The 26433-nt window shown below is 40.3% G+C and overlaps 1 protein-coding gene across 1 annotated transcript; it reads right to left on the reverse strand.

The window, feature by feature from the left end:
- Window positions 1-849: 849 nt before the first annotated feature.
- LOC117488946 (neuromedin-U receptor 1-like) lies at window positions 850-4330 on the reverse strand. The gene is made up of 3 exons (XM_034138136.1): window positions 3643-4330; window positions 2124-2351; window positions 850-1160 (listed from the first exon to the last, which is right to left on the reverse strand). The coding sequence occupies exons 1-3, from the start codon at window positions 4328-4330 to the stop codon at window positions 850-852; spliced, it is 1227 nt and encodes a 408-aa protein (XP_033994027.1).
- Window positions 4331-26433: the final 22103 nt, after the last annotated feature.

Below are 26433 nucleotides of genomic sequence, written 5' to 3' on the forward strand. Positions count from 1 at the left end.
AACCTTCTGTTTGAGGACCTTTCCCATTAGACGTTTAATCATGTGGTACTCAAGTACAGATAGCTGGTGTATAACAGAAAAAAAAGAAAAGTGGAATGCCGCAAGCGAAGGAAGCTTAATGGTTATGCCAAGCCATGGCAACAGCAATCTCTATGACTTCAGACTGTAACTCATACTCATTGAGTCATTGTTTTTAGACGTGCTTGCATTGGTGTTGATATTGGGAGGCTGGAATGATCCTCCTTGCTCATAGTGTGACAGACAGACATTGGTTTAGCCGACCCTTCTTGTTTCATTTAACACACTCTGTTCAAATTGTTGTTCTGAATTCCTAACCTCAAGGTTGATTGCTCTTATGTCGCTTGGGCTTCATCTAAATTAAATGTAACGTAATGTAACCAATGTGTTTAATTTGTTTTTCTTAATAGCAGGATATATGTGAACAAATATTTTAGCCTCTGATCAAATTCAAATTGTGCGTAAGGGGAATTTATTTGACCATTTCACTAGGGAAGGAGAGCTTTAAATATTTCAGAGGTAAACAGATTTCCCGATCAATACCGGCTAATTATTGTTAAAGCAAACCCTGCCTTCAGATGTGCTTTAATTATTCTTGCTGTACATTCTTCAAGTCTCTTAGCTCTACTAGTGGTGTGTTGGTGATGCTGGTAGCTTGAAATGAGATCTGGCAATGATGGCGTATAGGTCATAAAATCCATACATTTGTCCAAACTAAACCATTTAATGACCCTTTATTCCCTGTAGGCCTAGTATCTGCACTTCTCTACTCCCAGGTCTTAATCTATCACCTATCCATGTATACAGTTCTTGAATTTCCATTGGCCAAAACTAAGTACTTTTCATACTGCTGGGCATTTTCTCACTCAAGGTGCTGCGTTGGGTCATCTGTTGGCTGAAGCGTGCGGGCCAGCTGTTATGATAACAAGTAACGTGACTGAACATTTCTCTGAACCTGGTGGACATGAGGTTGTAGAGGATGGGGTTGATGGCAGAGCTCAGGTAGAAGAAGACCCCGGAGACGATGTGGACGAGCTCGAAGACCTGGAGGTGCTGCTCGGACGAGGGATCAATGTAGCTCCACATCAGGCGGTCCACATGGAAGGGGGCCCAGCAAAGTCCGAACACAATCACCAGCACACCTGAGAAGGCCAGATGGATAGTGTAAGGCAAGGCAAGGCAAGGCAAGGCAAGGCAAGTTTATTTATATAGCACCTTTCAACACAAGGTAATTCAAAGTGCTTTACAAAAATGTGTTGAAGTGTAAGGGATTAATGGTCAAATGGGGAGATACAAATTGTATACACTGTAATATTCCTGGACCATAAACTGTAACCTATAGCCACTTTGACCTCACACAGTTGCTTATGGACTCACATTTTGAAGTTTATGGACTAACATTTAGAAGCACTAAGATGGGCATTTTCATCACCACCATCTTAATTATTTGGTGCCAGAAGTGACCATATTTGAACAGGAAGATAGAGCTGGAGAATACCATTTGTAAGACAAACAAAAACACTGAATTTCCAGCTCAAACTAGCGCTAGCTAGTTAACTTGGGCAGCATGGTACGTTCTTAATTCTTGATAACTCTAATAGTGTTTGGGAATGTTTTGCTAGGGAAAAACACGCTGAAAACAAAAAAACTGTTGGTATTGATCTGTCAATCATAATGTAACCAGACACCAAAGCACATCCCACTTGAACCACAATTGAATGAACATCAGCCCTTTTTGAAGAAAGCTTGATTATAGACTTCTATACAATCTGAATGATGTTTGCAACCAGTAGAGTTGCCCTGTGTTGGCCATTATAAGAATACAGGTTTAAGGCAACGTGTCATTGGCCTCACTTTTCAGAATCAGAGGTTGTCCTGGACATTACAGTATTTCAATCATACTGTCAATCCAATCACCAGCATTTAACCAACTGCAAGACATAGCTTAGACAGATGGACATGTTACTAAAAATATAGCCTTTAAAGAATATCTTCATATGGGAACAATGGGTGTAAAGACTTATGCACACGCAGATATGGTGATTTGGATTTCAGTTTGTTTCTATTTAGCAACATTGAATCAAGCAACATAAAATGAAACCCACACAGCATTTTGGTGACTTGCAGGTTGCGTCTGCTCAGTTTCTGCTTGTGGGACCTGGAGAGACTTTCCGGTCCAAAGCTTGTGTCCACCACAGTCATCAACCTGTCCCTCTGCAGCCGCACACCAATGATCAGGTAGAGGATGCTGATTATCATCATGGGGAGCAGGAAGAACACCAACGTGGAAATCAGGATGATGAGGTTGTACACCCAGGTGGGCTTAATCACATCTGTGGATGGAGATGTAATAAATAGATGTGTTAGTCAGCTCAAGGACCCAGGTGTACCATGGCCATTATAGCTTCATACATTACATAACCAGTTAGCCCTTATAAGAAAGCAGCATGACTCGAAATCCTTTGGGAATTGACTTACTTTTCGCTGAGCGTCATTAGCAGGCTGATATTTTAGATTTTCTTTACCACTACCTGATAAAGGGAATTTGTTACAGATATTCATGGTGGCCAGGGGATACACGCTATTTTTTCAATGTTTTATCATCAAATGTGTTACAGACATTAATGTTGTCCATACAATGTACCTTAATGTCTTCAATGATCTTTCCCTGGTTGATTCGCCTGTGATTGTTTATTTATTTTCCGTTGAAATGTCAAACTAGCTTTTTGATGGGTTGATACTGTATGACATTTTGTACATTAATAATAATAATAATAATAATAATAATAATAATAATAATAATAATAATAATAATAATAATAATAATAATAATAATAATACATGGGACTTGTATAGCGCTTTTCAGGGAACTCAAAGACGCTTGGACAGAGGATAAAAAATAATAATAATAAATAAATACAAAAAGAGATAAACAAAACAGAAAATAGGGTGGGGGGGTGGTCAGTGGTTGAATGCAGTGGGTTTTGAGTGATGTTTTGAATGCTGTGAGGGAGGAAGAATCTCTGATGGATTGGGGTAGTGAGTTCCAGAGTGTGGGTGCAGCAACGGAGAAGGCTCTGCCGCCCCAGGACTTGAGGTTGGTCCGGGTGGGGAGGGACAGGAGGTTGGCAGCAGCAGAGCGGAGGCAGCGAGTGGGAGTGTGTCTGTGGAGGAGGTCAGTCAGGTAGGATGGGGCCAGGTTATGGAGGGCTTTGTACGTCATCAGGAGGATTTTGTACTGGATTCTCTGGGGGATGGGGAGCCAGTGGAGCTTGATGAGGACGGGTGTAATGTGTTCACGGATTCGGGTGTGGGTGAGTAGACGGGCGGCGGAGTTCTGGATGTATTGAGGTTTGATGAGGATTTTTTTTTTTTTTTTTTTTTTTTTTATATACATATAATCTTCTTCCTCAAAGGATCAATGGTAAAGACTTTAGGGACCATCTGACATTTCATTTGCACAATCATTAGTTCAACATTTAAATTTGTCCAATAATATTTGGTAGAAATAACCTACGCTGTACTTTCTTCTAAGTGCAATTACCACATAATGCCATGCTAATGCTAACATAAATCTGTAAAAATAGCACCAAAAATAATCGAGATGAATAAATGTATACGTACGGCAGATAGCAGATCGGGGGAACTCTCGTCCAAACCATGAAGGCAGCACCACAATCCCATGCAGACTAGTGTTTGGCATAGCACACAGCATGGAAAGCACCCACAGCATGAAGATGACCCTCTTTACGTGAGCCCGTGTGGTCATGTGTTTGACCTTGAGGGGGTGCACCACCGCCATGTAGCGCTCCACGCTCAGCGCTGTAACATTAAGGATGGAGGCGAAGCAGACAGTCTCAAACAAGAAGGTTTTAAAGTAGCAGCCGCCCTCCCCGAGCAGGAAGGGGTAGTTCTGCCACATTTCGTAGAGCTCTAATGGCATGCCCAGCAGCAGCACCAGCAGGTCAGAGACTGCCAGGCTCAACAGGTAGTAGTTGGTGGGCGTCTGCATCACCCTGTGGCGCAAAATCACAGTGCAGGTGAGAGAATTGCCCAGTACGCCCACCATAAAGATGGTAAGGTAGGTGACACAGACAGGAAGGAACACAGGGGACCTGACCGGGCCCAGATGCATGGATAGGTACTCCTCCTCGCTTAAACACATGTAATACAGATCCTCAGCAGTAGCATTAGCCAACACCCAGGAGATATTCATCCCACACACCACGGAAGCGTCGGGGCAGCCCACGTCACTGAGGACTGTGGCACCAGATGTGAAAAGAGCAGTGAGGGAGCAGTTACGCTGCAGCATTTTGTTGATTGACCGGAAGGTAAATTGGCTTCTAAACCTAATGGAGAGAAGAGAAAGGGTGACTTTAAATAATACCTCTACACATTTTTCACATGATGTGTAGTTTACTCATTACATTCCAAAAAATAATGACTTTTTTGGCTCTAGGTGGAAAAATGTTTGAGGGCAATACGATTTTGGATCGGTTCCCACTGCTGACTTTCTATTTCAAACTATTTATCAGCAGTTGTTTTGGGTTGGGGTGTTTCTCATGACTGTATGTATTCTTTGCAGCAGTATTAGCTTCAGAAAATGTAATGTCAAACTGTTGCCAACATCTTTGTAGCTACCAAAATATCTCCCTAAGGCATAAAAGGCAAAACCCTAACCCTAACCCTAACTCTAACTCCATATGCAAACAGATGAGTTCACATACTTCTGGTACCAAGCAGCTCTAGCTTCTATTAGAGAAACTGTTCTCATAAGTCCAAGCAACTTCAAGCCAAAAAACCTTTTAACATATAAAGGAAGAAAGGATTTGTAGAATGTTCTTGCTAACTTAATAACAATGCTGTCCCTCAGAATGTTAATAAACAGTCCCCACATTTGAGATGAATAAAGTCTTCTATATAATCCAATCTAATGTTGTCTCATCCAGAGTTTATTTGCAGCAGAACACAGACTCTTGAGAGTCTTTTGTTTAGATTATACAAAGGATTACGTCTTCCATTCACCAGCCTCAAGTCACAAAGATAAATACATTCTACTTTATGCTCTGTTCTTTTATTTTTGTATCTTTAAGCTGAGAGGCTTCCATCTGTGCATGACATACGTTTCGGGAACAAATTATGCACAGTGTTGGTGTGTTGCAACCCAGTGTCACGGCATTTCGTGTTATAGTCAAAAAAGTAATCTATTGATTTGTGTTAACCCTAACTCTAACTCCATATGCAAACAGATGAGTTCACATACTTCTGGTACCAAGCAGCTCTAGCTTCTATTAGAGAAACTGTTCTCATAAGTCCAAGCAACTTCAAGCCAAAAAACCTTTTAACATATAAAGGAAGAAAGGATTTGTAGAATGTTCTTGCTAACTTAATAACAATGCTGTCCCTCAGAATGTTAATAAACAGTCCCCACATTTGAGATGAATAAAGTCTTCTATATAATCCAATCTAATGTTGTCTCATCCAGAGTTTATTTGCAGCAGAACACAGACTCTTGAGAGTCTTTTGTTTAGATTATACAAAGGATTACGTCTTCCATTCACCAGCCTCAAGTCACAAACAAACACAAAACGTACCTGCAGTTTATGAGCTCCTTAAGGGCTAAGGATGGAGACAATTTGAAGAAATGTGAGAAGATGAGTTAACATCATATTTCTTCTGCATCCTGGACGTAATTTTTCCGGCACTTCTTGACTGCCTTGGTGCTTCAGTGCGTCACAGCTGCTTGACTTCCAGTATTTGAGCGCTGGTGTTCACCCACCTCTTACTCTCTCCCCTCTCCCTATCCCTCACTCCCTCTCCCTCTCTTGTTTGTTGCCCCCACCATTTACCGCCTTCTTCATGTAATTCAACTTCTTTGATTTTTTTTCTTTCACTTTTTCACACACACACATGCAGACAGGCACCCAGGCATACACACACGAGTGGGCAACAATCACACACACACACACACACACACACACACACACACACACACACACACACACACACACACACACACACACACACACACACACACACACACACACACACACACACACACACACACACACACACACACACACACACACACACACACACACACACAGGGGGGGGGGGGGGAACTGCCTCAATAGTGCATCATGTCCATCTAATGTAACAGTAGGTTAATGAGGGTGGATCGCAAAATTCCCCTCTGTGGGACTAATAAAGGTATTCTGATTAATATGCAGTAAAGTGGTTTACTTGCCTTCAGTGATGAAGATGTCAAAACAAGCTTCTGGAATTTTGATGTACTTCTTTTGGTTTCGGTATTGCACTTTGACTATCATCTTCAGCTGAAGAGAAGAGCAAGAGCCCAATATGGGTAAAATGGAGATACAACATTTGTTATTCCACAAGTTATTAGATTTTTCACATGATGCATCACAACTTCCCCTTCTTAAGCAAGCAAATACTCAAATTGTGTAAGGGTGGCATAATATAAATTGGAACTGTCTTTAGATAAATACATTCTACTTTATGCTCTGTTCTTTTATTTTTGTATCTTTAAGCTGAGAGGCTTCCATCTGTGCATGACATACGTTTCGGGAACAAATTATGCACAGTGTTGGTGTGTTGCAACCCAGTGTCACGGCATTTCGTGTTATAGTCAAAAAAGTAATCTATTGATTTGTGTTCACCAACAAGATTTCCCCATTTTTTTTGTCTCACACAGAACGATTTTAAAAGCAATGTAAATAATAACAAATTAGAAGGAAAAAGAGATTTAAAAAAAAATACAGATTTCAGTATTCTGACACAGAACGATTTTAGAAGCAATGTATTTCTATTGGTAGTATGTTTCGTGCCTGCACCAAATAATAACAAATTAGAAGGAAAAAAAGATGACAAAAAATACAGATTTCAGTATTCTGAGGCATTTCTTTTTCTCCGACATTATACTATTTAAAATAAAAGAGTTAGGCTAAGGGTAAGATATTGAGTAAGAAAATGTGTTTATGAACCACACAGCTTCTGGTCTTCCAAGAGAAAAAAAATCGTTCTGTGTGACAAGAAAAACTCACTGCATGCAGTCGTTGTAGAGGCCACACAAGATGGCTGCTTCCGCACGGAGCAGAAGAACACGTGCTAGAAAGGAAAAGGAGCCAATTAGCCAACAACTTTATTACTGTACATACACATAAATTATTTCACTTGGGGAACAAATTCAATGAAACGTAGATAACTTACAGTCACGCGGTCTGTCGAGACCACACGGTCGAAACCTGCGGGGACTGATGGCTGCTTAGGTGACACTGAGATAGTGCTAGTGAAAGGAAATAGGAAAAAAAAAGGTTGTTCGCGAAGTCGGCTAACTATACCGATAAGGACCGACACCAGAACCTCTTAGCTAGCTAGCTGTCGAACTATCGTTAGACATGTGCAATACGTTGGTGTTTGTAATGACATAATAGTATGTAACATAGCTAATGTTATCTAATTTGACATCTGTGTCTAATTCGACAGCTAGCCAGCTAGCTAACTAACTAACCGGCTAGCTAACTAGCCAGCTAGCTAACGTTTAGCAAGCAGGTGCACGGCCAGTACAGACAAATATTCTTAGCAAGCTAGTAAACATTATTAGCAACTAACAAACATAGACTATTTATTGTCATTCTCCATTCTGTTATTCTACTTTTCCCATTGAATTCGGGATTGCTATGAACCCATAACCCGTGGGTGTGTGTGTGTTTGTGTGTGTGTGTGTGTGTGTGTGTGTGTGTGTGTGTGTGTGTGTGTGTGGGGTCGTGTCGTGTAAACATTATATACCCACAATTCACGAATAACTCCAACAATAAATAAAAATGAAATAAGGATTTTAATATGACACTTTTATTGTTCATGAAATCAAACTCTCGTTTGCATGTTTAGAAATTGCAGACATTTTAAATTGTAATTATTATAATACTTACAGACATAAATGGATCCAGCTTAATCTTTACACCTTTTTCCATCACATTGGCAGTGACTCGTCAGGAAAAGAAAACCAAGGTAACAATATCCCAATGTGTTAACAGTTGAGTGCGTCATGTCATTCGGTATTTCTTTCTGAACAAAATGTACAGTACAGTATGTGAGTCACCAGGTGTGACATCATGTTCGAACATTAGGATCAGATCAACCAAAAGCTTTACTACTAGGAAAGAGCTCTTCTATTCATGCAAGTGTACAGGGGAGAGATGAATAAATATGTGACATGCTGAATTTGTTCACCTAATAGATGAGCCGAGTAAGAATCATCCTTTGCACTGCAGAAATAGTAAAGATGCGACCGGGGCATTGTTTGTCCAATAAATCATCAACAGAACTTCTGTCACAGAGCGAAGGAGTCACAGTTATGGTCTGCTGAGCACGCCTGCTGAACGACTGCGTCTCGTACCCCCACCACCTTATTTCTCTGCAGGCCTCAGTGGTGTTCATGTTTTATTGCCAATGCACGGGCTCCAATACGTCCCTGGCAGGACATTAACATGTTCCCATTGGTGTCTCCATGAGTCAGATAATAATTGGCCTTGCCAGACGGAACTAGAAAAAAGAGACCCCATCAACATCATGTTTAGTCTATTATATGGGGGACAAGAGCTGCCAAATTAAACAAATAAATACTAGATAAATACCATTATGTGCTAAAAAAAATACATTTGTGATTATTGAATTAATAAAATTACATCTTTATTTAATTTGCCATATTTATTTGTTTGGATATTCAAATATCCATTCTATTATTTATTTTTTTATTCCGCCAGCTATATCCTTCGAATGTGTCCATTGAAAAGTGTATTTATTGCAGTCTTTCCTAAAAGCTACATATTTTATTAAATGGTGGTTGATTTCTTAAAGCTCAGCTATTATGCTATATTTGAACAATATATTGTGAGGCCATATCTATACAAAACATGTCTCGGAAATGTTTTTGCTCAAAATCCCAAACAGATCATCCATTGTAGCATGCCTCATATACCTCATTCACACCAACGGTGTTTCAGGGCCGGTTCGGAGCTGGAGCTTGAAAAGCACCGGGTTTTCCTGTTCACACCGCAGCGGAGCAGCCTCTAAGCTCCGGAATCCGGTTTGTTTCAAGCACCAAAAAATTGTCCGGCTAGAGCAAAAGCACCGCATACGTCACGCTTACGTCGAGGCGGGGGCAGGGGCAGGGGCGGGATCAACTCCTGAACAACAACAAAAAGCCCACGTTTTATCCAGTTTGTACACAACGATGGAGAAACTTAATAAGCAGCAGTGGTCCACTGAAGAGACCAGCTACCTACTGGGAATCTGGTCTTCCCGGAAGAGGTACAGAGGAAGCTGGAGCACAATCGGCCATTGTTGTTGTTGTCGGTGTGAGCTGTGAGGGGTTTCCGCGCGGTTTGGCTTTATGAAGCAGGCGCGCAAACGGTTACGTCATGACGCAAACGATGACGCAATGACGCAGCACCAGTCGGACTCTGGGCGGTGTGAAAAGAGCCGGAGCTAAACCGAAGAACCGGTTCTGAACCTGAAAAGCTCTAGCACGGAGCTTGAACCGGAGTTGCGTTGGTGTGAATGAGGTAATACTCTTCTTTTTCAGCCCTGTTACTAAAGGGCTGATTCTGGCCACGCCCCTTTGGAGCTGCTGCTGGCCACGCCCCTTTGGAGCTTCTGCTGGTCACGCCCCTTTGGAGCGTCCGTCCGCATGCAAGCAGTGAGCTCTGTGAAGAGAAGGCTGTCAACCAGCAGAAACTCACCTAAACGCTGCCGTGATTAAACACCATGACCGGCAGTGGCTTAGTCAGTGGGGGCTTAGACTGGGAGCTGTAGTGTCGCCGGTTCAAGTCCCCGACCAGACCTAAATATGGAGTGTGGACTGCTACTTGGAGAGGAGATGCTTGGAGATTCACCTGATTTTGCATAATAGGTGACCTTTAAAGCCAGAAGTCACATTGTGATTCATATATATAGACAGTAACGTGTGTGTGTGTCCATATGTAGTGCTGTATTGATGACCCCATTGTGTAGCCCGACCACCTACATTAGCATTGCAGTGGTTCCCTTGCCAAAAAAAGTGGCTTTTTCCATTGTAATTTGAAATATTAGCTCTGTGGTAGAATTTTTTTTATGATGCTTACACATTTGGTTTACCAAGATAATCCGTACAAATTAATACTAAATGTATGACTTTTGAGATGTAAATTAAATTGCCAAAAGTACAGGGAACATTATGCTCAATACAAATCACTCAGTTTGTGGTCTTTGTCAAGAACAAAAACGTTAAAATCTCTTAAGCTTATGTTAACCACATACCTTGTTATCAGCATGTAACCAAAAACCCATCCAAAATTGTGTTGACTTAGAAAGGAGGGAAATGGAAGTGCTAAAATGCTAACTAATTTCAAGGTTTTAGGACTTGTTTCTGCAGTACTCTATTACAAAAGGTTTTATCTTCCTTTGGGTGGTCCCTAAACATGTAGAATTGTTAATAGTTTGGTTGATGATTATAGTTGTCTTTTTTCAGTTTGTCTTTTCAGCAATTTTGGCGCGGTTTTTCAATGCTCTGAAAACCAATTTTCATGCATATGCCTTCATTAAGCTTCCTTGTGTTTCATGAAAGGCACTATATGAATCCAAGTTATTATTATTATTCATTGTAATGGGGTTTCGGTAAAATTCTCAGCGTTCGATCAGTAAAATCTCGGCCAGATCAAATCGAACTATATTTATGGATAGCTATCACGAGAGCAGTGTATAGAGTGGCGAAGTCCCTCCCCTTCCGGTGGACCTCCATGGGACCTTATTTCGGAAAAATTATGTATTGAAGTCAATGGAGAGAGAAAGATTATCTTTCGATCCCGTTTGAATTGTGCCACGAATTACACATATGATGTTTGTCAATTTAAAAGATAATTTTGCAAGTCAAAAAAAAAAAAATGTGTCGTAAAACTGTGAAGTAACACATTTGTTTGTGTGAAACGCTCAATGAACTACATCTCTGGTCAACAACACACGTCACCAAGATGGCCGTCACTACTGTCTTGTCAACAAAACGATTGACTATCCTCACTATCACCACAATGAAACACGTCCTGAAGAATGTCATGCAAAGCTGCCTGCCTGCCTTCCTTTGATTCTCTCTGAACTGCCTGGTCGTTTTAATGTTTAATGTCAACCATTTGTGCAGATAGCATGAAGTAGAGAAGATCGCCGATGCTAACGTTAGCGTTAGCATTTCTCCCCCGGGCTTAAATGGTGTATTATAGAATGATCACACCGGTGACAGTACTATTCAAAGGGTTCACGAAATATGACTACTACTCTTACTGTTTAACATTTTGGGTTACTTAATGTTACTTCATGTTAAGGCTAATAAAAATGACAAGGCTGTAATGCTAACTAACGTGCTAGCTACTAGCTAGGTAGCTAACTTGATCAAGCCACTCCTGGTCCTTTCATCAGACGGGAAGCAAAAGAACGAGCAAGACCCATTGCTGGTATAATAACAACCTGGTACTAAGCACACAGGCATCTTGTTAAAGTTATCTTATCTTAGCCAGCGCCATATAGATAGATTATATCTATATTGCGCTGATCTTAGGTATCTGAATGGTGGAGGAAAACAATTGTGACATCACTTACGCGACTCTGGGATTTGTAGTCTTTCAAGTTACATATTTTTCATAGTCTTATATTTCAACAGTTTTACGACAAACTGTGACTTTTTTGACATGGAAATTATTTTTTAAGATTGACAAACATCATATGTGTAATTCATGGCACAATTCAAACGGGATCGAAAGATAAGTTTTCTCTCCCCATTGACTTCAATGCATAATTTTTCCGAAATAAGGTCCCATTACCCGGAAGTAAGTGGGCGTGACTTCGCCACTCTATTCCTTCTAAGGGGGAGGATCCTCACAAAAGGAGTTTACACACTAAATCTGAGGGATTGTGAGATCGTTAATAAGAGAAATAAGAAAAACACATTGAAGCCCACCTTGACTTGATGCATGCAGTGTCTGCAGTTGACTCTTCTTCAACTTATATCGGCTGGTGCCTCACATTATCCCTGCTCACAACAGGGGGGGGGGGGGTGCTTTTCCTTCAGCCTCATCCATGCATGGACGGCCTCTTTTCAGGATATTGATTCGGATGCGAGAGGTTTCCAGCTGTGCATGGAAGTGCCTACTGTTCATGTTTTTTATTTTATTTTTTTAAATCTGCAAGGTTTTATAACCGTGTGTTGTCCTAATTGCACTCGTACTTGGCTGTTAAGCAATCGAACAAATAGATCAAACACATTAAGTACTTTCTCACAATGAATACTCTACATACATCGATGTAGGACTTTGAAATTTGTCGCACTGAACAACCTTGGCAACTAGGTTTTAACTATTAAAAGTTGGAAGAAGACATCTTTCCGTTGTCATGCCACCTTACATCCAATCACAACTTAACTCTCAACTTTATACAAGCTACTGTCGATTGCCTGATGCATGTTGGTCATCATGCTCATATTGACATAAAACTTTACTTGACATATAAAGCAACATTCAGCTGCATTTTAAAACGATGGCCCCTCAAAAAAATCAGATACAGTATTGTTAAAATGTAGTAATTGAGCATTCGGTTTGAGGACATTTGAGTTTCTGGGACCACTGGGACTACTTTGCCTTTACGCTACAGTGACTTTGTATCTCTTCTCAACTTTTTGTTACAAGATATGATGGGCTGGGGCTAGCTGCTTATCATGCTAATTTCAGTATCTCTGAAATACACATTCAAATTAGTATTTAACATAATTCAAACACTGTAAAGTGTAAATATACAGTAGGTTTCAACACTGTCAACTCTTCATCATCTTATGACAATGTTACTTAAAGTGGACCTATCATGCTATATTTGAATAATATATTGTAGGGCCATACCTATATAAAACATGTCTGTTAAGTTTTTTTTTCAAAATACTAAACAGATCATGCATTTTAGCCATGCCTCATTTCGCTCTATTTGCTCTTTTCCATCCCTGTTTTTGCAAGGGCTGATTCTGTGAGAAGTCTTCTTCGCTGCTTTTGTGGCAGACTACAGCGCCACTTACAGGCCTGGCATATGTACTACAGCGTCTCCAGCGCTTTCGAGCGGCAATGGCCGTGGCCCAACCCCCCATTCCCCTGATAGGTGGAGAGTTGCCCATATAGGCGGAGCTCCCTGTTTCTGACGTCAGAACAATTTAAATCTGTATCACCTCCGTTGCAGCCCCGTTTTTAGAGATTTGGGTATGGAGGAAAAGAGAGAGGGTTGTGTTTTCTGACACTTGGTGAGTTCCCTGACACACCGGGGACACATATTCATGTATAAAAGACGTACAAAAGTGCATTTTGCATGATAGGTCTCCTTTAATTAAAAAAATAATTATTTAAACTCAAATTATTCGCCGTATCTTGTTAGCTCTTTTAAAACTGGAAATTCTGACGGCAAAACTAAGCTAGTCATGGGCAATAAACAGCTCTTGTATAGGCTTTGTCATCTGTTTTTCTAGTACATATTAATGGGATGCAATTACAGTCCATTACAAGTTCCGCACGTCCAACTTTCTTCTCAAAACCCCACGCTCTTGAGCTTTGAAACCAAGCCAAGCTCACCTATTCATCTATTTAATTTAGTTGCAGACATTTTTAATGCCGGCCTGACATGGCAGCAGGTTACTTAGACGCTGGCATTTTTACAGCAGTAAATGCAGCCACATTTAAACAAATCTGACATTTAAGAGTACTCTCTCACTGTTTAGAATTGCATCTTTTACATACATTTTACAAGTGTGTGTGTGGACTGTTAATGAGTCAATCCATTAAAAAGGTTGCCTGCCCCTCAGAGTCGGCTTGTCTGCCCGGTTGAATCAGCACGCCTCCATGAGAGCGTCCATTAGGGACGGAGACACGGTGGAGTGTGTCCTGCGTCACACTGGCTACTCAGAGGAGCCTCTGCTGGATAGACAGAAAAACTCTTCATACAAAGATAAAAAAACATCTTTCTGACCTTCACTGGTTTATAAGGACTCCTTTAATAAAAGGCTTTGCATTCATTTTAGATCAACTAAACTAAACATTCTACGGATCCAGCTTCAGATGTGAAGATGTGCTGCTTTTTCTGTTATATGCTATTGTCAATATCTTTGCGTTTTAGCCTGTTGGTCGAACAAAAAAAGCAACCTGAAGATGTTACAATGGGCTATTTGGAAATTGTGACCAGTGTTTTTCCATTTTGATGTTTTGTAGGCAAGGCAATGCAGCTTTGTTTATACAGCACACACTTCATTACCCGAGGCAAGTGCTGAATATAGGCAATTAAAAGCATTAGAATGACATTTAGGAACAATAAGCAGTAAAGAACAGAATTAAATCAATTAAGAAAAGATTATTTAATTATGGAACTATTAGGTAAGTCATAATGTGCAGTGAAGCGGTGTATTAATGAATAAAGAACACAGAGAAAGTGATCAGGATCCCCACGCAAATGTCTTTCTTTTGCGCTGTTACTGGGAACAATAAAGAATCCAAAGGTCGTGTTCTCCACCAAAATAAAAACAAATATTCAAAAAGTATTCCACAGTGTTTTCTGATGGAAAAAACTAATGTTTGTTGTCCACAGTTAACGTTAAATTGACTGGACTTCTTTCTGCAAATTGATATGACAACACATCGTTCGTTAATCCTCTTTAGCAGCGGTCTGTTAGCGAAAATTAATAACCTGTAGAATGTCCAAATTGACCAATTAGAATCGAGTATTCAACTAAGCTGTATAATATAATTATATCATTTGATGCTAAAGTATCTGCGTAGGAGAAAAAAAGCAAAAATCATTGATGTTAACAAAACTGCATTTCACTGAAATAGCCTTGAAATCATAAAGGGCCTTTAAGAGTCACATTCTTAAAGAAATCTATTCAGACAAAGTACTTCATTTTCTAGTTTTAAGGTTTCATCAATACAAGTCTATCTTACAGTACCTTTCTCACAGCCTTAAAATCACAAACTGCCGATAAAGAAACCCAACTCCTTACAAAGTACTTAATATTATACCAGTTGTAAAGTTTTGCATTAATAAAAGTGTATCTAAAAGTATCTGTGTAGAAGAAAAAGCAAAAGATCATTGATGTTAACAAAACTGCTTTGATTCACTGAAATATTGTTAAATTCACAAAGTGCTTTTAAGAGTCAAAATCTTAAAGAAAATCTATTCAAAGTACTTCATTTTCTAGTTGTAATGTTTCATCCATAAAGTGTATCTTCCTCTGTGAAAGATTTAAGCCCAAATCTGTCAAATTATCAAAACTGCATTGTGTCACTACAACAGCCTTTAGATAATAAGACTACTTTTTCTTTGTGCTACTCAGTGTTTATAGTTTTAAAAGCAACTTCAAACATGAGGATGGAGTTGAGAGACGACTTGCACGGCCACATTGTTTCACAAGTAGCTGTAAAATCAAGACTTCAGCCGATGTTTACCTGCATAACCAATGTGATTGGTCAATTCTACTTGGACCACAACAAAAACCTCAACGCTTACAGTACTAATATCTACAGATTCTGAATTCATATTAAGATTACCCCAAATGCAAGGAAATACAAATGCTGATGGGGGGCCAATCAATCAAAGACACAGGAGAAAAGCAGAGTTTTACATTTAGATTTGAAAATGGCAAGGATGTTGGCTCTATCTCATGGGGAATATTACATCTAAGAGCAGCTTTACAGAAGCACACTTGTTTCTGTTTTGGTGTCTTAAGGTACTGCCGATTGACTGCTTCCTAAAGACCTAAGGGCTATACCTCGGGTTTCTAATCTTCAAATAAATCACAAATGGATTTCATCCCGAGATTACTGAGTGATTTGAGGACTTTAAATACAATTCTATCACTCATCTACGAAACGGGAAGCCAGTGTACAGATTGGGCCCCCACAGAACTCTGGCACTCTTCTTCTTCTTCGTTCTCATGTTGTGTGACGGTCTTTAAAGGGGTCCTATCATGCAAAATGCACTTTTTGATGTCTTTTATGTCGCTGGTGTGTCAGGGAACTCACAAAGTGTCAGAAAACAAAACCCTCTCTCTTTTCCTCCGTACCCACATCTCTAAAAACGGGGGTACAACGGAGCTGATCCAGATTTGCTGCCGATATGACGTAATATCGGAAATGTGGGCTGGCTTTATATCCACGGCCCTATCAGAAACTTCACTATCAGAAACAATGCGCTACGTTTTGGAAGTAATATGGTCTTTGTGCGGAGCGCATAATTGCGCCGCATTTGCGCATAAGATGAGGCCACCTCCGCAAGATGAGGCCCCACGCACTCTGCGTGATCTGCGTGTAGGGAGGGGCGGCCCTGGTCTTTGTTTACATTAGCAAGCGTCGCTAACACTCAGAGCTAACCTGTACTGGAGAGAGTATGTGTAAAAAAGCAGGAAATAAAGAAAGGAACTCGACTTGTGGTAAACCTGCAAGAGAAAAAGCATTTGAGCACCAGTTTCAGAACAGTGTTAATTTTGGCAGCTGTTTTTGATTTAGTCTTAGTCTTAGTCTTTAGACGAAAATGGTTATTAGTTTTAGTCACATTTTAGCAGTGTTGTAGTCAAGTCACCAATTCACGAGTCCAAGTCACTCTCGAGTCACCACTCTTCGAGTCCGAGTCCAAGTCCGAGTCACCAAGGGAGAGTCGTAGTCGAGTCCGAGTCCAAGTCCGAGTCACCAAGGGAGAGTCGTAGTCGAGTCCGAGTCCAAGTCCGAGTCCAAGTCCGAGTCCAAGTCCGAGTCACCCAAGGAGTGTCCGAGTCGAGTCCGAGTCCGAGTCATCATTACCTGTGTTCGAGTCCGAGTCCAAGTCCGAGTCACCCAAGGAGTGTCCGAGTCGAGTCCGAGTCATCATTACCTGTGTTTTGTTTGTTTGTAGCCTTTATTTAACCAGGTTAAACAATCCCATTGAGATCAACGATCTCTTTTTCAAGGGAGACCGGCGGTACATTAGTTACACATAAAAACAACAGAAAACATAAAAACAACAGAAAAGAGAGTCCGAGTCCAAGTCCGAGTCACCTAAGAAGAGTCCAAGTCAAGTCCGAGTCACAAGTCTTCATGTATTAATCTTGTGGATATATGTGTTGAAATGTAGCTGCTCCTCTACATTGCTTATATCCTGTCATGTTATACTAATCTGTCTATTGAACTGCTGTGAAGCCAGTTTGGCTACAATTCTTGTAATAGATGCTATACAAATATAAAGCTTATTACTAATATTAATATTATTATTATTATATATAAATAAACTATGTTTAAAATGAGTTACCTTTTAGAGAAGTGATTATATTTGTATGCCAATATTTTCCTATGGTAAAGTTTTCGTTTTGCACTTTTATTTTGATAGTAATAAGATCGGGACTCTTATTTTGAAGGAACTTTTACCGGTTAAATCGGTTTACAAATAAAGATTTAGCCCCAGAAAGCACATGGCTACTTAGCATGCAAAATGACGTCATTCTGCATGTTAAGTATCCATGTGCTTTCGTGTTATGTCTGAATCTTTATTTATTGGTTAGATCACGTTACTCTGATGATAGTGTTCAAGACAGCCTATATGTCTGAACTCAATGTTTAGAGTAATGTGTTACGGAGCCTTCTCTTCAATATTGTTTCCACATAGAGCATTTTGCGCTGCTCTTTTCCAATGTGGAAGCAGAATGTGTGAAAGCATACAGCACGATGCGGGGTGTGTCTCTAGACATCTTTAGACTGGAATAGCGGGGCCCAGTACGTGAACTCGCCTCGCAGCCGGTGCACACGCCAGGATAGAGGACATCAGACTCCATAGAAAACTTGCTCGAGTCCGAGTCCGAGTCCAAGTCGGAGCGTCAATGTACAAGTCGAGTCCGAGTCATCGTGGGGGGAAAAATTCACGAGTCCGAGTCCGAGTCCAAGTCAGCGTACGCGATAATTCATGAGTCCGAGTCCGAGTCCAAGTCATCGTGCGCGAGAATTCACGAGTCCAAGTCCGAGTCGCGTCAATCAGTGCGCGAGTCCGAGTCGAATCACGAGTCCCGAAAATCGGCACTCGAGTCCGAGTCCAGGACTCGAGTACTCCATCTCTGCATTTTAGTGATTCCTATCCTTCGTAGTTTTAGTCTAGTTTAGTTTTAAAATGTTGAGGTACTTGTACTTTACATTTAAATGTTTTGCTACTTAGTACTTCTACTCCACTACAGTTCAGAGGTAAATTATGTACTATTACTCCACTACATGTATTTAATACCTTTAGTTACTTTACAGATCTGGATTAATGATGTGAAATATAATCAAGTGTTAAATCAGACTTTAGTTCCACCTGGAGTAAATTCACAAGCTACCCTGCAGTATACAAAGTCATTCAAACTAGCTGCACCTTTACCAGCTTTGAGAACACTTTAATGATCAATCATTATAAAACATATCATATATATTATTCTGGAATGGACCAATCTGCACAATGACTACTTTTACTGTCGCTACTTTTATACTTTTACTTGAGGAAAAAAAAAAAAACATTCAAAAATATTCTTTTTTTTGGTTCTTTTTTTATTGCATGGGCCCCTGGCCGGCTCTGGGCCCCGGTGCGTTGCACCGGCTGCACCGTCGATAGTTACGCCACTGGTGATAACGTTACTCGTAATTGGGGCAACAGAGCTACGAGTTAAGGAAGTCGAAAATTGTGCATTTCTCCGATTGAAGATGACGCCTTTTGGCCGGCTGTTTGGACAGACTACTCTACTCGTGTCAACGCGCTTACGCCATAACACTAATGGCAAACAAGCTTTTTTTGTGCCCCCCGCACACAGAGAGACACAGGGGCTGCGTCTCAGGTCGACTATTTTCATTTCCTCGGTCGTCGCTCCTCGGTCTCACCGGAAGTTGATTTGTCTGCGCCATCTTGAGTAGCGTCCCATGGCTCTTATTTCTGCCGGAGGAGCGAGGAGCGAGGAGCGAGAATGGAGGAGCGAGAATGGAGGAGCGATAATCGAGGAACCACCAGACTATCCTCCAATGAAATCCTCAGATACTCGCCCCGCCCCCTTACTGTGTATCGCTCACTGATTGGACGATGCAGCGCATGCACTGATCTGTTGCTTCTTGACATGAGAGCAGAGTTTCCCAGCGGAGTGAAGAAAATACATGAAACTCACGAGAGTCACTCCTCAGTTTATACTGTGTTTTGTTTCAATTAATGAATAATTTAGTTACAAATATGTGATATATCTGAACAACAAAGTGGTCAAAAATTATTTTATTCATTTATTGGAAACATTTTCATGATCGCTTTTTTCGTTTTACATTTTCATTTATTGTCATTTCCATTCAGTCAGTCATTAAGTACTATTTAAAATGTTAATTTGCTACATATCCACACAAACAAACAAAGTGTGCAATCCAATGAATGTTAAGCTAACTGGGTTTTGATAGATAACATATCTCTTTTTCTTCTCTCAATTATTTTATTTCTATTGTGCACACTAATCAATATTAATCTAACTATTGTTCGCTTATACATTTTAAGAATGGCGTTTATCTTTTTTGAGAACGAGTTCTTATTTTATTTAATGTATTTGGGTCTACAACAACAGATGATACAAATGTTTATGTCAGTAAATGTGTACTAACAGAGGCGGGGGTGTTTGTGAAAACAACGGGGACAGAGCTGGCTGCTATCAGACGATCAGCTGTGCAGCGTCATCACAAACGGACGTCGCTTCACGTGACGCTCCGGAGGAAACAACGTCCCATTGCTCTTAAAACTCATTTCCCTGCTTCTCGTGGTTTCCTTGCGTCTCTCCATGCTTCCCTGGTGGGAGGGACTAAACGCAGGGAAACGACGCAAGTGAGGGACGCAAGGATTCCATTTAATCGACCTGAGACGCAGCCAGGGAGATCGCTCTTCTGGAGTGAAGAGAGCGGAAATAATGATATTGCAAGTTAGAAACGTAAGATGCATTTTGACAGACAAGACGGACACTTGGGGGAAAATATGCTGCATTTTGAATGTCCGATAGTCCACCATTAACACCTTAGTCCCGTCTCGTCTCGTCAACGAAAACTAAATATATACGTTTCGTCATAGTTTTCGTTATCAAGAATCAATTTTTAGCTCGTCATCGTCTCGTCTTAGTCATGTAAAAAAGGTTGTTGACGAACATTTTTCGTCTTAGTTTTCGTTGACGAAATTAACACTGTTTCAGAAATAATCCTTGATGTGGTTTTGAACTTGATATAGCGTTTCATCACCGCAGCATTTAGCTGTATCTCTGTAGAATTCTGAGCAGGCATTAGCTCCCATCCCCTTCTTTTTTTTAAGCTAAGGACCCAAAATCAGTGTTTCTCTAACAGGGCTGAAATAGAGGGATATGAGGGATGTCTAAAATGCATGATCGGTTTGGTATTTTGAGCAAAACACATCATAGACATGTTTTTAATATTTTTTTCTATATCTGAGACCCATAATATATGCCTAAAAATAGTATGATAGAAAACCTTTAATGATCAAACTGGCAAATATGAATAATTGATGAACTGAGTTACGTCGTATCACTAGTTGAAGCTCTAGTTTGTACAACATACAGAACTGAGTAGCATGCTTGCAGAGCCCAGTCACAGTGTATGGATGACTGTCGGAGATCGAGGATTTGTGGACCATAAAAAAGGTCAGCAATCCACAAGTAAAGAAAAGAAAACCTGCTAAAGTCCAACAGTACATTTGATGGATGTTGGTATAATAACATATGTATTTTCCTATTTTAATATATCTTCCTTCTTCTCTTTATGAGTTTATTTTTATTTTTACCCAGCAAGAATAACAGGCAAGTACGTGGTTGGTCTCACTACCAGAAACTACTGTGGTTTATTCTTGACAGCGGATGTAATCTGTAAACTTTAACTTCTCTTAAAGGACCACTTTCCTTGTTTATAGTACGGTAACAAATCCAATTACTCATGTACTTGTGTAAACATCCAAGACTTTATGAGAAACACTACTTATTGTAATTAAGTAGATACAACACTGCTGTCAGCACGAATGGAGGATTTCAACTCAAAAGCACCAGCATGTAGCCTAGATAAGAATGGTGGTTCACAAACTTTTCCCAACAATATCCCAAGTTTGAACCTAACTAGTTTAAAAACCTGTTAAGCCCGGAAGCCCCCGCTCACGAAACTGTGTCTCAGGGCTTCTTAACATTTAAAAACCTATTAATGTGTCATACCCACTTAACGGGAAGAAACTCAGCTAACTGACGATACGAACCATTTTTACCGAAACAAAACACAAGTCTCACAAGAAGCGTCTAAATGAGCCCTGAGCGAAAAAATGCTAACGCACTTAGCACAGAACTCACGGTAGAAATACTTTATTACTTATCGGATCTGCACAAACAAGATATCAGCTAGCAAGCTGAGATTCCACATATTTTTTCACTTGTTTTGCATCAATCTTGATACAGGGTACTTATTATATGTTATAGTTTGGATTCCTAAAGCTTTTAGTCTATCCCATCATTCAAGGGTGGTTTTCACTATAAGTAATGTTTTTTTTTTGGACGGACACTATAATTTAAATTTTTTTACTATGTTCAATCTGAATTTACTTTAAAATAAAAAAATTCTATATTGATTCTGACTTTTCTACATCCAACTCACAGTTTATCATTGCTTTGAGAACAAATATTATTAATTTACCCCTTTTAGAAGTGAAGATATAGTCATTTGTTCTGGGAATGTCATTTTCGAGCCTGAGACCTGAAAAACAACCTCAGGGTATTAACAGGTTAAACCCTTTTTGGAAAGGAAAGTAAAAGCCTGTACAGAGGTAGCACGCAATTAGTATCCAATTAACTAAACAATAACCATGCACTGTAAAAATATTTCAATCAGGAGAGACTTGTTTTGATGTAACAATAACAATATATTAGGGCTGTCAAGTTAACGCCACTAATTATTTTAATGCGATTAACGCATGTGTATTTTTTGTCCTCGGCCGCCCCGTAGTTTCAGAGCGCATCGAGTTTAAAATACCATCTACAAGCTGATGCTGACAGCCCCGCTCCTGCCGCCCGCTTGTGGCAGACCACACTTCCACGCTCCCCGGCAGGCCCGGACTGGCCATCGGGAGGACCGGGAGGGTGTGTGTATGTGTGGTGCGAGCGAGGCACACCTTACGTGTTGTTGTTGTTAGCATCTGGTGCTAGCTAGCTGCGCTAACGGATATAAGGAGCTCAGGGTTGCCAACTCTCACGCATCTGGCGTGTGACACACGCTTTCACTCTCAATCTCACGCTCTCACGCTGCCCAAACTATTCTCACGCCAAAAACAAGAATACCGAAGACTAGAAACGGTTTTGAAAACTTTTGTCACGTAGTGATCATCTTCTCAATAAAACATCTTTGATAATGTCTTCTGGCCAATCAGAATCACGATAACGGCGTGGTGTTGTTGCAGGAAGTCCCGACGGAGAATACTTTTGCGGTAGTACATCTCTATACATCGATACAACATTACGTGTTGATAGAAATCAACACGTAATGAAATAAGACCCCACGGTTTGATGATTGATAGGTGTGTGGGCTGTCTTTCATTTTGACACACAGAACAATGGGGGCTATCCACCCTTATCCACAATGTAAAGTAATTCACACAGCCTCTTCCCTCTTCTCTCTGTGAGGAGCAGCAGGTTCAGCTTTCAGAACAAAGTCACAAAAAACTAAAATTAATTAATTTGTTTAAATATGTCGTGTAGTAATAGATTTATTTATTTTTCTTCTCAAGAGAGTACCAGAATGTGTATTTTATGTTAGTATTTCAAAAAATCTCCTGGGGGAGAATCCCCCCAGACCCCCCTGCAGGGGTTGGGTCTTCAGCATGTCAACTCTTTCACCTGTGGGGAAATTGCAGGATTGGCTCCAGGTCGCCCTTTTTATTTACTGCAAGACAAATGTGCCTTTTTATTTCATACAGTTCAATTTGGATTGAGACAGGGAAATGATCTAAACCTCACGCGTGGCGTTTCACTGTCGGGGGGAGCGTGTATGTAATTACATTGCAAATACTGACTTGAGCCCCACCACTGTATGGGTTAGCCCTACCATAGATTACCCAACAAAAATACTCTGGAGCCGCAACTGCCGACCCGTATTGCGCATGCGCAGATCTAAAATCCAGTAGAAATGATAAAAAAGTAAAAGTCTGCTGCTTATTGTTCTACTAGGCCAAAATAGAGTCAAAGAGTATATGAGAGTGAGAGTGTGTTAATTAATATATTTGGCAGTTTGGAGTAAGTCTGTAGATTTGTTTGTGTGTGTGCATTTTTATTTATCGTACGATAAGTCAATTAATTGCTTATCGCGACAGGCACACAATAAAACAGTGGAAACAAACATGTTTGACTTTCATTAGTGAATGAAACTGTGTGCCCTTTATAGTCTGTGTCCATTATTGTGTATTTGTATATATTGTATATATATCCTATATGCTAAGGTCCCGCTGCTGACACGATAGCAGTCATTTCGTGCGCATATGTGTAATTAAACCGAATTAAACCCATGATATCAAAATCTCACTCCAGCCAGGTACCCAAAGTTGGCAACCCTGGGAGCTGTTTCAATGAAAACAGAGGAGCGACATTTCGCCGACAACTGCGCCGAGCACTTGACTTTATGCAGGTAGCCAGACAGAGGGACATTGTACGAAAAGTCAGCACACTCAGCACGGATAGTGCGCGCAACATGATTGCAGCGTCCAGGCAGCTCCCGTTCGAGCATATATGCCTTGAGCTGCACATAGCTCCAACGATCCATCACAATGTCTCCACATTCATTCACACACACACACACACACACACACACACACACACACACACACACACACACACACACACACACACACACACACACACACACACACACACACACACACACACACACACACACACACACACACACACACACTTTGTATTGTATTATTGTATGAGAGGTTCCAGGTTGAATTGAGGCGAATAGTTGTAATGTTCAGAGGTTGTTGTGTTTAATATTCATGAGAATATTTGTCATTGTTCAAATGATAATAAACAAACATATAAATGTTTGTTATGTTGTGTTGTTTGCTATGTTGTGTTGTTGTTAATGTTTATAAAGCATATTTGTCCACTCATATGTTGATAAGAGTATTAAAAACTTGAAAAATATCCCTCTAAGGTACATTTACAACAGATAAAAAATGTGCGATTAATTTGCGATTAATCGCGATTAACTATGGACAATCAGGCGATTAATCGCGATTAAATATTTTAATCGACTGACAGCCCTACAATATATATATTTATTGCCAAGAATACACAGATGAATGTAATGGTGTTTGGAGATTAGACCCAGGGAGTATCATCCGGGAGGGGAATACCGAGCCGATTCCTGGTTGAACTTGCGCTGAGCTTCATTTAGAATTACATAAATGTTATATACTAAATATACTGCTGGCTACTTTCTCCCCACTTATAAAGCACAAGGCATTGGGAGGGTTACATTAGTAATGCTTTTGATTCAACTTCCCTCTTATAGGCTATGTAAGCTCCGGATTGTGAAAATCTGTGTTCTACATCTCGCTGAAACCACTTCTGCCAGATTACCCTGTACATACTGGACCATCAAAAGATTTGTTCAAAAAGATTTGTTTGTTCGTTTTTGAACATAATAACTGACAAATATAATAGAAATTGAATTTGTTTGCAACAGTGGACGAATGCTATGAAAATGGGCAATATGAAATATCGTTTATTAAACTCACATTTACATTTTTATTGAATGCATGAAAGTATAATTGTATTAGGCACCATAAATAACTTTATTTTTAAAAGGTCCCCTATTATACTATTTTTCAACAATAAATGATAGGTCTCAGATATATACAAAACATGTCTCTGAAGTGTTTGGCTCAATCACCAAACAGTGCATTGCAGCATCCCATAATCCCCTCTGTTTCAGCCCTGTTTCAAAAGTGCTGATTCTGTGTCTGTAGCTTTAAATGCTAATGAGCTGCTGCTGGCCACGCCCCTCTGAGAGATGATTGGTTTAAAAAAACACAATGGTGCTCTAGGATGAGATTCAGGTGATAAGGTTGGGGGGTGTTACCTTCGATGGTTATTGGTAGCACAACCCATAAAAACATTGTGACATCACAAAGTGATCAGCTCATTTTCAGACAGGTTTTTATTAGGGCTGTCAGTCGATTAAAATATTTAATCGCGATTAATCGCATGATTGTCCATAGTTAATCGCGATTAATCGCAAATTAATCGCACATTTTTTATCTGTTCTAAATGTACCTTAGAGGGATATTTTTCAAGTTTTTAATACTCTTATCAACATATGAGTGGACAAATATGCTTTATATGTTTGTTTATTATCATTTGAACAATGACAAATATTCTCATGAATATTAAGAAGAAGAAGAAGAAGAAGAATAGGGAGGGATGAAACCCTCTTTAATGGTCACACATGCAGAGCACACAGCACACACACAGTGAAATTTGGCCTCTGCTTTTAACCCATCCTAGTACAAGGAGTCTAGTACTAGGAGCAGCACAACAACCTGAACATTACAAATATTCGATTCAACCTGGAACCTCTCATACAATACAAAGTGTGTGTGTGTGTGTGTGTGTGTGTGTGTGTGTGTGTGTGTGTGTGTGTGTGTGTGTGTGTGTGTGTGAGAATGTGGAGAGCTGCCTGGACGCTGCAATCATGTGTGCTGACTTTTCGTACAATGTCCCACTGTCTGGCTACCTGCATAAAGTCAAGTGCTCGGCGCAGTTGTCGGCGAAATGTCGCTCCTCTGTTTTCATTGAAACAGCTCCTTATATCCGTTAGCGCAGCTAGCTAGCACCAGATGCTAACAACAACAACACGTAAGGTGTGCCTCGCTCGCACCACACATACACACACCCTCCCGGTCCTCCCGATGGCCAGTCCGGGCCTGCCGGTGAGCGTGGAAGTGTGGTCTGCCACAAGCGGGCGACAGGAGCGGGGCTGTAAGCGTCAGCTTGTAGATGGTATTTTAAACTCGATGCGCTCTGAAACTACGGGGCGGCCGAGGACAAAAAATACACATGCGTTAATCGCGTTAAAATAATTAGTGGCGTTAATTTTTTTTTGCGTTAACGCGTTATTAACGCGTTAACTTGACAGCCCTAGTTTTTATATAAATGGATCAGGACAAAAAGAAAGAGAATCTTTTTTCCTGGAACTTTCCAAATCTCTTACCACAGCAGGGACACATATTTATTTATAAAAGATATGAAAAAGTGTATTTTGCATAATAGGTGACCTTTAAATTAACCTCTTCAAA

Source organism: Trematomus bernacchii, unplaced genomic scaffold (genome assembly GCF_902827165.1).
Source record: "Trematomus bernacchii unplaced genomic scaffold, fTreBer1.1, whole genome shotgun sequence".
Classification (NCBI taxonomy): Eukaryota; Metazoa; Chordata; class Actinopteri; order Perciformes; family Nototheniidae; genus Trematomus; species Trematomus bernacchii.

Excerpts from the sequence above, each read along its gene's own strand:
- LOC117488946 (XM_034138136.1), bottom strand. The coding sequence starts at position 4,330 with ATGCTGCAGCGTAACTGCTCCCTCACTGCTCTTTTCACATCTGGTGCC. Across the intron at positions 2,352-3,642 it reads CCCCCGATCTGCTATCTGCC|ATGTGATTAAGCCCACCTGG; the intron begins GTACGTATACAT and ends CTCCATCCACAG. Across the intron at positions 1,161-2,123 it reads GCAAGTCACCAAAATGCTGT|GTGTGCTGGTGATTGTGTTC; the intron begins GTGGGTTTCATT and ends TGGCCTTCTCAG.